Raw genomic sequence first — 17,427 nt, 5'->3', positions numbered from 1 at the left:
GGCGTCGAGACACGGGGAGGCCCCAGAGTGGCCCGGTAGTTCATGAGGATCAGGGGTCCATTGATGAGAGGTTGAGCAGACTTGAGCTCGGGTTCCGGGAGTTCGCAGCTGATCACCAGAGGACCATGTTCCCATTTTATGATCAGTATGCCAGGCAGGGCTATATTGCCCCAGATTACGAGCACCCTACCTGGTTTACCTATCCCGCGGAGGGATATGGAGCTCCGGGTTCTATGGGCACCTTCACACCCACCCAGTACGGAGGGTGGGGAGCGGGTCCTAGTGGGCATGGTGGCAGAGATGATGGTGATGATGATGGTGATGATGGCCAAGGCCATCAGTGATGCTGATGTTGATGATGAGGTTCGATACCCTTGAGCCAATGAGGACATTGTCTGATTTGGTTTGGGGGGGGTTTCACACTACTTGTACATTGTAGGTATGTCTTTCTTTTATTTTCGCATTTCTTTATTTTAGTGTGTTTATTTTGGTATGTTTAATGCTTTCTAAATTAGTTTATTGCTTTGAAAAAGAAAAAAAAAATATACAAAAATACAAAAATACAAAAATTCAAAAATACGTTCCGATGAATACAATATCATGCTTCCCTGTGCCCCTTTGATTGAAAATTGTTTTGATTCTTGGTATTTGATGACGAGCAATGTGGATGCGTTAGCCATGATTTGATATTCGATTGCTTTGATGCCTTAACATGAGTCAACTCTGACCAACTATTTGTGGACTTGGTGCTTGACTAGTTGATTTGGTTAGGATGTGTGATAGCTTCCTGGTGTGTCATTGATTTTGAGTATTGATTTGCAACTATTAGTAGTGTTTTATGACTCATATACATGCACATTGTGGAGGACGAAGGCATTTTTCTATTTAGGTAGCCTTCAGATGAAATTAGATACATTTGTCCCCTCCTTTTCTACCCATGTTGTTGCTTGTGCCCTTTTATTCGGTGACTAGCCATATTACAAGCCCATGAAAAACCCCATTGGTTACTAGTCCCAAACCTAGCTTGGGGGAGCTAATAGTAGTGAGGTGAGGGAGTTGTAATGTGCTACATTTTGAGCACAAAGTAGGTATCGAAAAAGGAGTTCGTCTTATCATGTTTGTTGTTGAAAATGAGTTGAAAATGAAAAGAGATGAAAGAACAAAACAAATGTGAAGGTTTCTAAAAAAAAAGAAAAAAAAAAGAGAGATTGAAAAGGAAAAGAAAGAGAAAAATCTATTACTCTCATAAAAAGTTCAAAGTGTTGTTTCAATCAAGTTCTGCAAATTCATATCCTTATGAGTGATTGGTTACAATTGTGAAAAAAAAAAATGCAAGAAAGTATGGTGTTGGCTATTTGTTGTTTTGTCATGTGTTGAGTGGGAGATTATGGTCATTATGTTGATTGATCACGGTTGTTTTTAGGATTTATGCTCCCCAAAGCCAAGGCTTTAAAGCTCACATTATACCCAAATTTACCGCACCTCTACCTAAGCCTATCATTACAAGCTTTGAAGACCTTCCGACCTTTGTGCATAGAGTCATATTAATGTGAAAGTAGTTGTTTATCAATGCAAGTTATGACATGACACATTCCGAGTCGACTACTAGGTTGAGTGCATGTTTTTCTAGACACACGAGTGTTGTGAGTTTGGGAGGGCATTGTACACATATATGTTGGGAGGGGAGCGAACGGGTACAATTTTTATCCGCCACATAAATGAGTGACGAGTGTGTGAGCACTAGTCTTGAATTCCATTGTACACTTGTGGTTCGCTTTGCGTGACGATTGTTGAGGTGGATTGGCGGCTGAATGAATTTGATTGGTTGACATTGATGCATGCTTGCTGGATTTTGCCTTGAATCGTATCCATTGTTTTAAGATGTGTTTGGGGTGAAGTTGATTTATGTATTCATCGATGATTTCTTTGCTTAGGGGCAAGCAAAGATCTAGCTTGGGGGAGTTTGATATATGCGTTTTATATAGAGTTTTTACCCCCGTCCCTTAGTACTTCTATGTATCAAACGTGCTCTTAGGAGCCGTTTCTAGTACTAATGTGTGTTATTGAGTGTGCCTTGAGTTTCAGGTTTGATTATGAGAAATGGGTCGTTTTAGACCCGTTTCATTGTTGATCAAGGCCACTATATGAGTCCGAGAAGTTCGGGACCTCCATCGTCGACTTTCGGGAGCCTTAGATGCTTATGGTTGAGCCCCGGGAGTTAGACTTGGTGATACGGGCGAGATACATTGAAGATTGCAAATCGCCCTGGAAGCTGAGGGCGAAATGCAACCATCGGAAGGAAGTATAAGCAAGGCAAGTTCATCAACGCGCGCCCGATCGGGCGCAGCTCGCCCGATGCGGATCGGGCGGTCAATCTGGAGGCTTTGTGGAGATTTCGCAATCCGCCCGATCGGGCGGATTTTGGCCCGATCGGGCCGACTATCGAGTGATTCGCCCGATCGGGCGACGCCAACCCCTTATGCTTTTTCGCGTTTTTTTTCTTTCCGGTTTTTGGCTTGTATTTTGGGCAAACTATAAATACTAGCCCTTTTATTTTTAGTAAACATCTTATTTTCCAAAAAAAAAACCCTTAGTTTATTTCTCTAAGTTTTATTTTTCTCTCTACATCAATTCAAACACTTAGTTCGATTTATATAAAAACGCAAGCTTTCAATTTCCATTGTTCTTCAAGTCGGTATTGTTTCTTACTTTAATTTATTCTATTGCTTTGATCATGTTTTCCATTATGTTAATCGCTTTGTTATTAGTTATCATGAGTGAGTAGTTTAATTTCTAGGGTTTAGGAGATCCATGAATGCATGATTGGGATTATATGTGGACTTGATTATTTGATTGATTGATTATAATTTCTATAGCTTATTATTATTGCTCATCAATTCTGTTCGGCCGGACTATTTTGATTTGAGTTTGATTAACCTTAGATTATGCGCCGAGAGGTATAAATCTGATGTTTTTGGTCTGTGGCTATTAGATAGGAATTATTTCTAGTACGTAGCGAGAGCCCGCTAGTTGTTATATCCTAAGGAATTCATAAGATTCGAGAGATGCATGTTTTCCTAGTTATGATTGTTAATTAATTGTTATTGTCCGTTGTCCAATCCCGGTCTGCATTTATGGTGAACCGCTGCCCTAGATTCCCTTAATATTGTTATATTCCAGTTTGATTATTTGCCTTAGCTTTATATACAAACCAATCCAATTCTTTGTTACCAGTAGTCTAGATTAGTTAATTAATAGTGGAAAGAACATTGTTTCCCTGTGGATACGATCCCTGCTTCCCTTGCTACATTTTTAGTTGGTGAACGTTAGGTTTATCTTTGATAGGAGTGCGATTTAGCCTGTCACCAAGCGCGCCACACGAACAGCCAAGGCCATGCCAGGCCCAGCGCAAGGCCAGGCCCAGCAGGCCGTGGCAGCGGGCACAGCGCGCACAGCGCGCGCAGCGCGCACGGATGCTTGCGTGGGCTTGTGGCTCGCGCAGGCCTCGCTGCGTGGGCTGCTGCTCGCACGCACGCATGGGCGGCCCATCGTGGCTGCCGTGTGTGTGTGCGTAAGTGTTTGTGTTCGTGCACGTTTCCTAAAACGTGCAGAGTTCGGTTAATGATTAAATTCCTAATTTTATTTGATAAATTAATTAAATTAGAGTTCTTGTAGGATTCTAGGTTTAATTAATTTGTATCTGAATAGGATTCCAATTCCCTTTCCATAACCCTATAAATATGTGGCCTGGGTTCACAATTTATAACGAGTTTAAAAGTATTCAAAGTGAGTTTTTGAGAGAAAAATTCAGCCACACATCTTGCTCAAAAGTGCCGAAAATTCTAGTACCTTAAGGGCGATTCTAGTTGGTCAATCTTAAGGCGGATCCGGACGTGCTGTGGACTATCTACGGAGGGACGACACTTGGAGTCCTAAAGACTTGTTCTTGCTCGGTTCGGGCGCAGCTAGGGAGGGCACGCAACGAAGAGTATGCATCTAAATTATGCTATATGATTATGTGTAAATAATATGTAATCCTGGGTTAATGGTTGTTTCCGCATGATTTATGTAATATCATATGTATCATAACCTAACATATAGTGGTGCTAAAAAAATGTGTTTCTTTAAGATTAGTTGTTGGCGTCGTAGTTATTGATACCAGATCTGTTAGTCATATAGTTTTAAATCTTATAATAATTTAGTGGCAAGCGTGTTTAAAAAATTTGTGGAACCGTAAGACACAAGAAATGATATGGATAAAAAGCAGTCCAGGAGAAACATTGTTAAAATATGATTTCCCTTTTCCCCTAAGTACACCTAGAGAAAAACAAAAAAGTTGTGCACTTAAGAACTTTAAACCACTGGCTATCTTTCTGCACTTCAGGACCTTCAACTTCTTTGTCTTGTAAGAGAACGGTAACTTCTGAAGCACCAAAATGTGGGTTGAGGCCTAAAACTTGATTTAGGGATATGATGAACATGGAGGATAAAAGTTGAGTCTTGCTAGCATATGTAATCCCTATTCTCATTTCATACTTTATGTAGAATCTGTCTTCTTCTAAATGAATAATTTTCCGATGGCTTTTAGGATAATTTCTAGCACCCGCCTCACTTCCTCACTTGGTGTACTTTTCTAATGTTTCTATGCCCTTGCTCAATAATTTCAACTTAAATATTCTTTTAGAGGACTATCAAATTTTGGGTAGTCTTCACTCTTCACCCTTCCTATATGAGTACACAATTTATGGAAGAAGAATAAGCAGGAAGATATGATATTTTATATTTTTGTAATCTGTTTGACATAAATTATTACCTGAAATTAGGTATATCTTCAGGCCAAAACTTGAAGTTTCGCAGATCAACTGGATAAAGTTTGAGAAGTTTGAGCAGTTTGTCATTCCAGTTATAATATTTATCCTTGGAAACTGTATCGTTTACATATCCCTCAATCCAGTGTACAATTCTGGAATGCTTCTGTTTCACTTTTTGAAGCAGACCAAAGCACCTATTCGTGTAGGAAGAGTGAAGATTGTTCCTAGGAACTAAAAGTGGATCAAAGTTCAATTTTGAAAGTGGATCAAGTTTTAGTTCTGGTTTGTGTTGATGCAATGATTGAAATCAATTATGGGGTTTTCCATATACTTAATCAAAGATGGATCATATGCTTCGTTTGGAAGCTGGTAAATATATCTTTGTGTGACTTGTTTGCCTCTCATTTTAATCAGTTTGAATTGGTTTTTTTTTGGTTTTGTTACAGTTCCAGCTTCATGGGAGGGGAGGGACAGATGATGCAGCCACTTTATTTGATTACGAGAGGAGATTAGATGTAAGTTGGATCTGCTAAATCCTAACCCTTTCGAACGCAAGAGATGTCTCTCAATTTTTCTTAAGAGTAGTGGAATTACCGCCCCACTCGTGAATTCCTTCTTGGAAAAAAAACCGTTTTCTCTTAAGAAAAGTGTAATTCCCGCCCCACCCTTTCCCACGTTGTTTGAAAAATGAGGCTCCATATGTCCATCCTTTCTCTTTCTCGCCGCTTCTCTTTCCCTTTTCTCTCCTATTTCATGGCGTTTGTACCTCCGCCCTCTTCTATCCTATGGCGGTTGTACCTCTCCTCTTCTTTACTACTTATCTTCTTTGATCTTTCCTCCTACTTATCTTCTACGTCTTAGACATCTGCTTTCTTACGCCATCTTCCATGGTGGTTGCCCCAATCTAGCAAGGTATTTGAAATTTTCCCTCTCTCTCGTCAATTCTATGTGCAGGCATGAATGCTAGGGTTTCTTTTTTAATTTTTTTATCTCAGACGAGTCAGACCTACTAGATCTTAGAACGGGTGAGGACGCGAGATTGCACGAAATGTTTCGAATTTGGATGCTGTTTCGATTTTTGTGATTTGTTTAGTGAATTTTACGGTTTTCTGATAATTTTTTCATGTTTTATTGGAATTGCTTATGGAGTTAAAATCGACTACTTTCAGTAATACTCCGTAATGATAAAATTTTCCCTCAATAATCTGCAATTTTCGGTTAGAATTGATGATTTAAAATTTTTGGCTTTGCGATTTCGTAGAATTCACAGTAAGCAGCTCTGGCCCACTTTTGGGCAAGTCTGACACAACATTTTAGGTAATGGAAGCATTTATTTGATAATATGTGATCAAGGAACTAATTTGATGAATGGAAAAATCGAGGAATAATTGGTTTTAGAGTAACCAAATTGAGGAACCAATTTAATGATGCGTTATTGAGGAATATAGCCTTCCGTTTTGTATTTATTGAGCGACGGAATGACGAATAAAAACCTTCTTGATAGTGGCTTAGTAGAACAGAGTTCTTTGACTATGTAGTGTTAGTGGCTTAAATTTTATAATTTTATGAAAACACAATGTATCTAAGAAATTCAAGGTGTTTGATATAGTAGAAAGATGACAGGTGGTTCAAATTGACTTCAGATTTGATTGGTTGTGGACCTTGTCTTTTCTATGGAAACTAATATTTTGAACCGAAGGATACTTATAGCTCTAATGTTCTTCGCAGTCCACCAGTGCGATGAGCAAGTGCAAATATAGTCAGCGTTGTTGCAAAGTATGTCGTTCCTGCTGGAGAGTTGCCTGACTTGTTACCGTTCCTTTTTCAATGCAGTCAAAGTGAATAAGGGGATCACATGGTAGTGAGTTATATGATTGTAATTGGAAATGATTTTATATGATTGTATTGAGATTTCATGAAGTCTGTTACGTCTAAATAAGATAATACATGAAGACAATTGTTCCATACTTACCATAAGATAAACACTGGTGCTTATGAACTAATAGTTGGATGCCTGTTCTACTGTAAACCCTTTTCATTAGACTTTTTTCTTTTTTATTCAACTGAAGTTCTAATCTACTTGTTAAAATTACTTGGCAGATGGAATCTTGCTTCTTGAAGCCAATAGAATGTTGAAAGCTGGAGAATATTTTGCATGAGCAGTTTAGCAAGTATATAAACATGAAGATAACTTGCAAAAGCAGTGGAAAGGTATCATTATTATTTATTTATACCTGCATTTCCTGCTTCATAAATAGGGAATTACCAGTGCTTATCTTTTATCATCGTTTTTCATCCCTCCCCCTTACTTAACTTTTTGTAATTTAATTCATTGGAAATATGGATCTTTTTCCTTATGTCCAAATTTGCATCTTAGTCCTATGTCGTGGTTTATTCACAGTCACTAGAATTGTTATGTTGTTGAATTTCGAGTCATTGCTTTATATCTTAAGCTGAAATGATTATTAACAATTTATTCCCAGTTATATTCTTAATATGGGGGTTGTTTCTTGTCTTATAACAATAATGAGAGACGGGGATGAAGAAAAATTTGCATGGGAAAGCAGAGAGTATTTAGGAATTTGTGCAATGGAAAGGTTTTTTTAATCTAATAGAGTTTCATTGATGTAAATATTATTATTTAGTTTCCCGATGACATTGTTGGGATTTTGATGTGTTCATGCTTTGTTGAGTTTCGGAAGGTTTTGTGAATAATTCTCATGGCTTGAATTTAAGCTTTGAATTTATGGACAATTTTAAGTGCTCAGTGCTCCGTATTTATTTATATAACGATACCAATGATACTGGATCAGGAAGCCATAGGCCAATTCCTAATCTGCCAATCCGTTGGGAGCTGCATATTCAATTCAAGTATGCTTGAGAAATGCAATGGTTTGTGTTAGACCGACACTTTATTAGTCAGATTCTCCTAATTTCCATTGTTGTGTTATACCTGCCCGGCCAAGAGGTTGTATTTGTATTTGTGTATTTGTATTATTTATTTTATGCTTCCGACTTTATTTAGAATTTGAATATCATGGCTTATCATCTTGACAATGATTACACTAAACCTAGAACATCTTGGCATTGATTACACTAAACCTAGAACATCATGGAGTATTAATTGGTGTCCTGGAGTGTAGCATTAGATATCTCTTCGTTGAAGTGCGTTTTGTTATTTCTCTTAGAGATTGATGTTGTAATTTTGTCTAAAGGTCTTATCATATCTTGGTTGCCTCAGCTATTCTGTTTTACTAATGATACCCTGATTTCATTTTTTGTTCTATTCTTGTATGGTCATAAGTATTGCGGCAGCTGGCGCCGGATTCATCTTACCGCAGTTTGTTATCCCTAGGAATTACAAGAATTTAAAGACAGACCGTTGCTTCATTTCAGAGAGATGATGCTGGTCGTCTTCTTTTTCTTGAACAAGACAGGAGAAAGATATGCATCCACGTAATGATGATTTAATGGGACTTATAGTCCAGTTTTTCCCATTCGGAAGAAGCTAAAAGTAGTAGCAATGAGGCCCACACCTCAAACTAATATTCGAAAAATGATGCCTTTTGCGGGGATCGTGCAAGGAGATAACTACAGGCCAACTGAAGCTCAGCTTGCCAGTGCTTCCACCAACCAAGCATAGTGTCTTCATCAAATCCTGCACCAAATATAAGTTCTTCTATCACTTTTTAGGCTAACCAGGTCATTTCCTTAAATCCAATACCTATGAATAAGCATGGTTGTGGCAGATTACCTATAACTCAAAGGTAACATTCTCGTTTTCTCAAAATCACAACAATTTCACCTTGATTTTCTTTTCTCCGCGATATCTTAAATTTGAGGCACGTATGGTTTGATATTAGCAATTGTCAATGTGTCAACTTAGATTATATCCACCAGGAGGTCTATATTGCATTTTTTGGCTGTTAAATCTTTAGAAGTAAGAAGATACAATACATTCAGACGAAAGCATTACTGTGAATACCATATTACTTTTTCGTAGTTGGGCGTCACTTGAAGCCCACTTGCTTGCCTTTTTCGACTGCAAAGTAATTCCACTTCGAAATTCGATAACTTACAATATTTGACAGTTCAAACTTCAAAGGATGTTGTTAATTTTCTCAAGGGTTGAATGTTTTTCAGCAATCTGTTGTATATTCGATCACTTGTTTGTTCCATTTCATTCCTGCCTCACTATTTGCTCTGGTTCTCGGGTCATATTAGGCTAATTACTTTCATTTTCAAGACGAGTTCTTAAAGGATGTAATCCCTCAGGGTCGGCTAGCAGAGTTGTTGATTCCATTCTCAACTCCAAGCGTCTGGATCTATACAGCTTGTATAGAGAGGTATTTTGCAGTTTCTTTTGTTTCTGTAATTTGGTAATCTGATATTCTGATGCTATCAATGCAGTATGCTGATGTGGTTTTAATCAAATATTCTTCAATAAAAAAAATAGAGGCTTTAAGATTCAAATTTAAGCAAACATACCTTAGTTAATTGCATGATTGGCTTCAATTTGAACCCTAAATTAAAATCCCTAATCACAAAAACCCTAATTTGAGAGTATGCAAAATGGTGGTCTCTGTTATACTATTTTGACAGAAATCGCCGACAACCCTTGTCTGGTGAAGTCTGGCTCCAGTTTCCCTCTGAGTTCTTTGCCTCATTCTTTCTTTTTCCTCTTTGTTCTGCATCTCTTAGCTCAAAAGTCCACTGCCTTCTCTCAAGTCTTCAATTTCAATTTCAAAATATTTTTCTTACTGCGAGTTAGTTTGGTGAAGTCTAGATTCCCTTCTGATCCCCCCTCCTTTCCAGTCATCAATGTTATATGATTCAGTACTCGAATTTTTAATTCAATTTTTGTTTAATGGTAGATTCCCAACATAGCACAAATATACTTAGTTGGTTCATATGAGGAGCGTGAATTTTTATTATCTTTATCTTCAATTTCTAACGAGCTAAATGTTCCTGTAAAAAATTGATACTGAAAGTTCCTGTCAAAAGTTTCTATCAGCAATGTTATATTGAATTTTTATTGCTTCTAAGTTTCTTAAATGAAATATAATTTTGAAATTTTAACTTAGGGAGCTTCCTTTTATAACTACAGGAGGTAGTTTTCAAACTGGAGTCGAACACACTAGGGAAATGTAATGCTCCACCACGGAGAGAGTTTGCTTCTTTGTTGCTTTGCATTGATGTGGCAAAAATGGTGATTAAACTAAGATGGACAACAAAGGTATTCTTAAAATAATGTTGATGTTAATTCTTTCTGCACAATTTATGGGTGGTCTTTGGTCTGATTCGAAGTGCTGAGATACGATATTCAAATATCGGTAATTGCAAAATAATTATGTTTTTAGGAGATGGTTTCTATTGATTCTGTACAAATACGTAAAATCTCAATTAACCTAGGGGCAGAGCGCGGCAAACACTAACTATAAAATCGAAAGAGAGGTTCAACCTAACGAATCACTGTATTAGGTTTTCAACAAGGAGGGTTGAAAGCCAGATATTTGTTTACGGTATATATTAGTCTTAGCGAAGTTGATTGCAATTCTTCCTTTAATTTGTTGTCATTTTTTTCCTGTTACTACTCCCAAATCCCAATAAGACTCGAAAGACTTTAAATGCATTGGGTAAGGGCGTTACTTATTACTTTTTTGCTAAACATTCAGGTCATGTATTTTTTCATCGCATGTTTTTGTATACTGAAACTTGAAGTGTAGGTAAGTGCTGATTAAAAATGGGTAATTTAGTGGATACTAGAGATATTATGTGGTAGGAACTTGTCAATGTACGTGGGCTGTTGCTCCTCTACTTCTTATGTTTTTAGAACTTTCATAGAGGATATGTTTATGATGGTTTTATCTTAGACATAGAGCCAATAACGATTAAGAAGGAAACTTGGCTACTACATATCGCTACTCTCTCTTTCATGTCTCTTGGTTATTGTTCAAATACTACTGATTAGGGAACTAATTGCCTGCCATTCATGCTAGACAAGCGATACATATTGAATTCGGAAACGGGGATACTATATTGGCAGCGGGGATGGTGCTTTTGCTTACAAATATTAGTAGATTTGATTTATGATATGGATGCATCTGTTAGTTTGAGCAAAATTTTACAATCTTTGATATGTTCCATTTATCATAACAAGTCCATTTTTTTCTTGCTGCACGTGTTCATATTGTCAATAGTCTCTCTGGTGTGGTTTAATAGAAGTCTAGCTGGTATATTACCAAGTAATACCCCCATCTTAAATCTAGATCATTATTCTTTCACGATACAATCTGAGATACTTAACCTTAATGAGTGTTATTTCTTCCAGTGGTGAAATCAAGGAAAAAGATAGTGTAGATGACAAATTGGTACACTAAAGCAGTATCTCTTTTTAAACTATCTGCTTCTTTGCTGTTAGACTGTGATAGCCCCCAACCCCCAACCCCACCCCCCTCAAAGTCAGTTTGTACTTGATTCGATTGCGAAGGTGGATTAATACGACAATTACAATGTATAGCCGTACATGGTAAATAACGATAAAAAGGTTATCCTAAGATTTACTAGAAGAACAATGCTGTTTAATTTTCACTATTTGATTTTGGATACGAGAAGTTGTCAATAAGCTTTGCCATTATTTACTGCTCTTTTTGGCTGGAAGTGGCAGGGAATAAAAGTAGGGATCCCACATCCAATTCTTGCTGTCCGAGTTAGAGAACCTCACAATGTTCTGCCTCGTGACAGTTGATAGTTAAATAAGCTGAAAAGAGTGGGTAAATATTTTCCAATAGGTGTGCGCGTACGTAAATCTTTAGGTGTCCAGTTCAAGTTTTAGTTAGTAACTTATTTTCATGAGTAAATGTGTGCCTCCATTAAATACTATTCCTATTGCAAGTTCCCAACTCTTTTGCTAACTAATAGTAGTGTCACTCATGTGCTAATTGTATTCCATATTTATCTTTCTAAAGGGAGCTGAGGGACGTAAACAAATAGGCATCTGGAATTATAATGGCAAACAATATTCACATAACGTCTGGCGGATGCTGGTTTGGGTCTTTATTATTTGAAAAAAATTGTATGCATATTAGTATATGATGCATGATAATGATGATTTTAACAACTAATGTATTTTCCCATTAAAAAGGTGTCATGTAGGTTGCAGGCCTTGCGGCTCCATGTCGTTTATCAAAGTAGATAGCTAGGGGTCATGTAAGTTGCGGTCATTGCGGCTCCATGTCTATCAAAGTAGTAAGCACTATGTTGGTCAGTTACTTCTTTTCTTCTTTCGTTCTCTTTTTTATTTTGTAATGTGTTTAGCCAAATGCTCTTCTTTAGCCCTCCTCATACCGATTTAGGGCTATTCTATTTTATGTTATTGATAAACTTATTTTAAAGAATTGTAATGGTCTGCTCTTCCAGTGCCGGAGTCTTTTGAGGGAATTTGAACTTCCAGACTACATATATATATATATATATATATATATATATATATATATATATATATATATATATATATATATATATATTCCATTATTCTTTTATTATTACTTTTTTTTATCTCCTGAACTATTCTGCTTGATATGATACATAAGAGAAAGGGCTTTATAAAGAGCGTTGAAGCTTAAACAATTGAACTGTTAATTTTTTCACTTTTCCGTAGCGAACCACATAGATAAGACACTTGCATTTTTTAAGTGATTATCCTGATTACAAAATTTCTATCGAGGTATTTTTTGCAACGTTGTGTGGGATGTGAATTAAAGAATCTTGGAAATCAGTGATAATTCCAGTTCAAATTCAAAAACTGTGTAGGATATAACACAATTTTATTACAGGGTATATTCCGGAAAATGTTAGTTACTCTTAGTTCAATTTCCTTGTTAAAAAAAAAGGGAACTATCTAAGTTTAACTTTCCAAGTGTTATCCCTTCTTACAACTGTTGTTATGATTTGAAGACGCGGTGTCAAGCTTCCGGCTTCAAGTATGTGTTAATTGCTCTTGGGGAAGGTAAATATTACCACATGATTTGAGCTAAACAGAAATAGGTAGAGAAATTGTGTGTATTACTATGTACCATTTGTATTTTATTTACGGGGTATAACTATTAATCTTTATTATGAGGTATTACAAAGGAATCTTTACGTGTAAATCATCTTACAAGTTTTGGAAGATCATTAGGAAAAATTATAAGAGTGTGGATACTTTATACATGTTATTTACTTATTTTGCTTGGGTGTATTGGATTTATCAGGTCAAAGATGATGTTGCATGCCAGTGCTCTTGGATCCAGTAACCTTTGCCAGTTCAAAATATTTCTTACAAAGGTACTGGTTCGCTTTACTTACGATCTCCTTGTTTGACGTCCTATTATGAATTATTGACATGTAATCATGCTTAAGTGTAAAGACATTGGCTTAAAACGGGGTAAGAAGTTAACATTTGACTTGATCTGTATTATTTTTTTCGCACGAATAACGTTTTCTGCAGTTGGACATGTATACATATAACTTTTAAAAGTTATAAGACTTATAACCCAGTTTTTTCGTCATATTCGTCAGGTGTGGCTATACTAGAAGAAGCCATGACAACTCGAAGTTGCATGGAGCACCATTCCGTCTTTTGGGGAGCTTTTCTTAGATAATGGGTTGAAAACTATATGGAGAGCCAAAGTGAAAGATGTAGCGTGGTGAGAATTTTAGCAGAATTAGCGTCAAACATTGTTACAATCGCATCTCATGTTCAGAAAGGATATGCATTGACCCAGAGATAATGTCAAATGATTTTTGTAAATATTAAAAAAAAATATTCAAGTGGTGTTGTCGCAAATATTAGATATTTGTATTCAGAAGACCATTTTTTTTACTCTTAGCACAAAATAGATATTTGTGTTTGAGAGATGATCAACTTATTCGCTATTGCATCAATAAACAGTAATCTTGTAAAGTGTTTTTGGTTACAATCTTCAAATAATTTTTCAAGGTAGATACTCTAACAAAGTTTTGCTATCTTGGTGCGCGCCGTCCAACAACTAGTGTGTATAAAAGCTATCTTAAATAAAAATGATCGGTTATATATATATATATATATATATATATATATATATATATATATATATATATATATATATATATATATATATATATATATATATATATATATATATATATATATATATATATATATATATATATATATATATATATATATATATATATTTAAGTATATTGGGCTTATAGGTATCTTATAGGTATGGACTAATATGTGTAGAGACTCATCTCTATGTATCTTATTTTATGAAGGGCTTAATTGGGGATATGGGAGAGCCTATATGTATATAGGTGTTAGGGTTAGGGAATTGACCCCCGATTCATATGGGTTTCTTTCTCTCTGACATCCTATGATCAATAGAATATTAAGGGAGACCATAAAAAAATTGGAAGATCCAAAACCCACCGTTCATCAATCCAATGGTGAAAGGTACGCTTCCGCAATTATACTACCAATTAATCTAGTATCTAGTATGAAGTATTTAGTTTGGATTAATTCTAAGAATATTTAATTAACATCATTTGATAAGTTTTGTTCGGTCATCATACTTAACATTCTAGTCACTCATCTTCTTTCAATTATTTATAAGTATCACATAACACTCATGTCTTTTTATGTTTCGAGCTTTTTGGTTTTTTATGATCGACGTACTCGAGCTTGCTCATGTAATTAATCCTCCAAGTTGAACCGCACACAAGTATTATTAAGCCAAAGAAATTCAGTCATTAATCCCTAGTTTGGGAAAACAGAAAAAGAAAGAAAACAAGAAACGTCTAGTAATGTACACCCTATGGCACGATCCATATCACAAACGGAGTACTTTGGTATATGTCTGAAGATTTTAACATAACAGGGGAGATCGTTTATTATTCTGCTGCCTGAGTTTTGTAGAAGAAGTTATATCATCAAGCAGCCTCATTCATATGAGTATCCCATTGAGACCAATTTGCGGCGCTACCAGTACGAGGCATGCTATTTATACGACTGAACTTGTCCACGTTGAAATTTGCTCCGCATATCACCCCTTGGCTGTCCACCCTTGGCATTGCCTTCACTTGGTTCATTGGATGCTCGAAACTCATCAATCCTCCTTCGCTATGGAACATAAACCCTGCTCATATCAAATCAAACCAAATACTTTATTCAACATTCACTACTAAACTTTCTTTCTAATTTTCTCCAAAAATATAAATAATGTAGACTTGCTTAACCTTATCAAAAATATAGCCTAAAATTAATCAATTATGATGCACAACCACTAATTGACTAGGCTAACTAGCTACTCCCTCCGTCCCGTTTGACTAAAAACACGAATTTTAAGAAAAATGAAACATAGTACATAAAAAAGTGGAATGAAATACGAATGATGATTGACTTATATGAAAAAGTGGAATAAAGTACATGTGAAAGAGAATATAGTACATAGGAAAGTGATAGTACATTTTTTGGGATTTTCAATACATTTTTAACTAATATAGTACATGAGAAATTAGGGACCTTATTAGATAAAATTAGAAACAGGATTATAATTTAAGAATGCCCGAAACAGGACAATAATTTTGGGACGGAGTGAGTAGTATTTTAGTGTTCTAAGTCCAAGTTTGGTTGTGCTGGATTAGGTCAGATAACATATAATCAGTTTGGATTTTAACAGATAATAGTTTATGCAGGAAGTGATGAACAATTTTAGTATCACTTCGGCTATTATCGATAACAAACGTTAAAAAAAGGGGGGTGGGTGGGGATTTCACATTTGTGAAGATATTTTGAAGTGATGATGATGCATTATTGGCCTTATCCAAACAAAAAAGTAAAAGAAAAAAACAAAAACGTACAGAAAAGGATAGCGTTAGCCAAAAACGGTGGAATGAACATTGTTTTCAGACAAAACAGTACGTGTTAACATTTAAGGGTAATACAGTCAAATCAGTAGGATGACATGATAAGAACTGAAATCTCACCTGCTGGGAAAGGAGCAAATGATTTAGCGCATCCAGCTTTAATAACCTCTAAATCATCTGAAATTACCACTGAGCCATCCAGAGCAATTCCCCAATATAGCTTCATTCCCCCATCCGAACCCTTTTATACAAATAACAAATACAAAATCATGTCACAAATTATCTACAATAATAATAGTGGACTTTTCCTTGTATAATATCATGTCTTCCGTTATGATTCAAGAAATTTAAAATTACAACTATTAATAAAATGATTAATTGGGCAGGATCATGAAATAAGACCTTTATGCATAGTAAAAAATAGATATAATTAAAATAAAAAATGATAAAGATTAAGTTGGATTATGGAGTTTGGAGTTTGGAGTATGATTACCAGAGCAGTAAAGACAGTTCCAGTCTTACTATCGTAAATAACAAACCCAAAACATCCTTCAAGATCCTTAATCACTTGATCAGCAGGGTAAGGCCCACGATCCCTAAGCGTTCTATAAGCCTCAATTACCAACATAGCTTCATTTGTACTTTTAGATAACCCATATTGTTTTAGCAACCCACACAAATTGTCCAAACTCCCCTTAAACAAACAATATATATCATCATTCCCACAAAATAACCTGCACACATGAACCCAAAAACCATTAGAACATAACAAACAAATTAAACGCTTACGAGTTTATCTCCTATACATACTTACTCGTTCTTATTACAATTCATTAAGGATATTTTAGGAAGTTATGACAATAAAAGTGATATGCGTATCAAGGAGATCGATTGTACTTTTTAGTAATATGATGATTACTTACAGTTGATTGAGTGGATTAGCTGGTTCGGGTCGAACATAAGCAAGAACAGCAGCTTGACCAAAGCTCATAGAGAAGGTGTTAATCGGGTCATGGGTAGAGATGAAATCACTGAGGGTTTCTTCAGGTAATTTAGGTTTTTTTGGACCTCTATGTGAAGCTGGACTATTCAGCTCTTCTGGTGGATGAGCAAAAGCCTTGTGAAATATTGCTAACATGATTATTTTCTACGGAGTATAAGATTCCAAACTTTTTTTTTTTGTATGAAAAACCAAAGGGAATAGAAATAGATGTAGTTTAATTGGAGTCAAGTAGGGTTGTATTTAAGGGATAAATATTAGCCAGCAGTTTTGAGTTTAGTGGTAACTGGTGAGGGACCAGTCTTTTTTGGGATGGTAGGGTGGAGAAAGTAATTATGGTTCTTACTTCTTATTCCCTCCGTCCCTTAATATTCGACCGGTTTTGATCGGACACGCTTGTCAATGTACAATTTTGACCACCAATTTCTTTAACTGCATATTATAAAATCTTATAAAAATATTAATATTTTAAAAATATATATTAAGATGAAGCCAACAATATATTATATACTAACATTTGTTTTCATATACTAGAAATAAAATAGGGTCAAAGTGAATTATGTGAATAGTGCAAAAAGTCAAACCGGATCGAGTATTAAGGGACAGAGTGAGTAGTAGATGCTCCCCCCATTTCTATATAAATGTCACTTTTTTTTTTTTTTATAAATGACGTTTCTCTATAAATGTTCATTTTTCATTTTTGAACATCAATTCCACTTGCATGGA

General features: G+C 35.8%; 1 protein-coding gene and 1 long non-coding RNA gene across 5 annotated transcripts; one reads left to right on the top strand and one right to left on the bottom strand.

The window, feature by feature from the left end:
- The first annotated feature begins 8,602 nt into the window (after window positions 1-8,602).
- On the top strand, window positions 8,603-13,808 carry LOC110776024 (uncharacterized). 4 transcript variants are annotated; one of them, XR_002529940.2, is made up of 6 exons: window positions 8,611-9,157; window positions 9,919-10,047; window positions 11,780-11,857; window positions 11,956-12,074; window positions 13,064-13,136; window positions 13,371-13,808. It is a non-coding gene; the product is annotated as an uncharacterized lncRNA (long non-coding RNA). The 4 variants fall into 4 exon arrangements; XR_008919573.1 differs by having other exon boundaries at window positions 8,603-9,157; window positions 9,896-10,047; window positions 11,780-12,074; XR_008919572.1 differs by having other exon boundaries at window positions 8,613-9,157; window positions 11,780-12,074.
- A 721-nt stretch (window positions 13,809-14,529) lies between these two features.
- LOC110776023 (stem-specific protein TSJT1) lies at window positions 14,530-16,929 on the bottom strand. Its single transcript, XM_021980603.2, has 4 exons — window positions 16,625-16,929; window positions 16,195-16,435; window positions 15,822-15,942; window positions 14,530-14,971 (listed from the first exon to the last, which is right to left on the bottom strand). Exons 1-4 carry the CDS (start codon window positions 16,837-16,839, stop codon window positions 14,766-14,768), a joined length of 783 nt encoding a protein of 260 aa, XP_021836295.2. The 5' UTR covers window positions 16,840-16,929; the 3' UTR covers window positions 14,530-14,765.
- Window positions 16,930-17,427: the final 498 nt, after the last annotated feature.

The sequence above is a fragment of the Spinacia oleracea genome, chromosome 4 (genome assembly GCF_020520425.1).
Source record: "Spinacia oleracea cultivar Varoflay chromosome 4, BTI_SOV_V1, whole genome shotgun sequence".
In the NCBI taxonomy this organism is placed as follows: Eukaryota; Viridiplantae; Streptophyta; class Magnoliopsida; order Caryophyllales; family Amaranthaceae; genus Spinacia; species Spinacia oleracea.
This window is presented reverse-complemented; position numbering and strand designations above follow the sequence as displayed.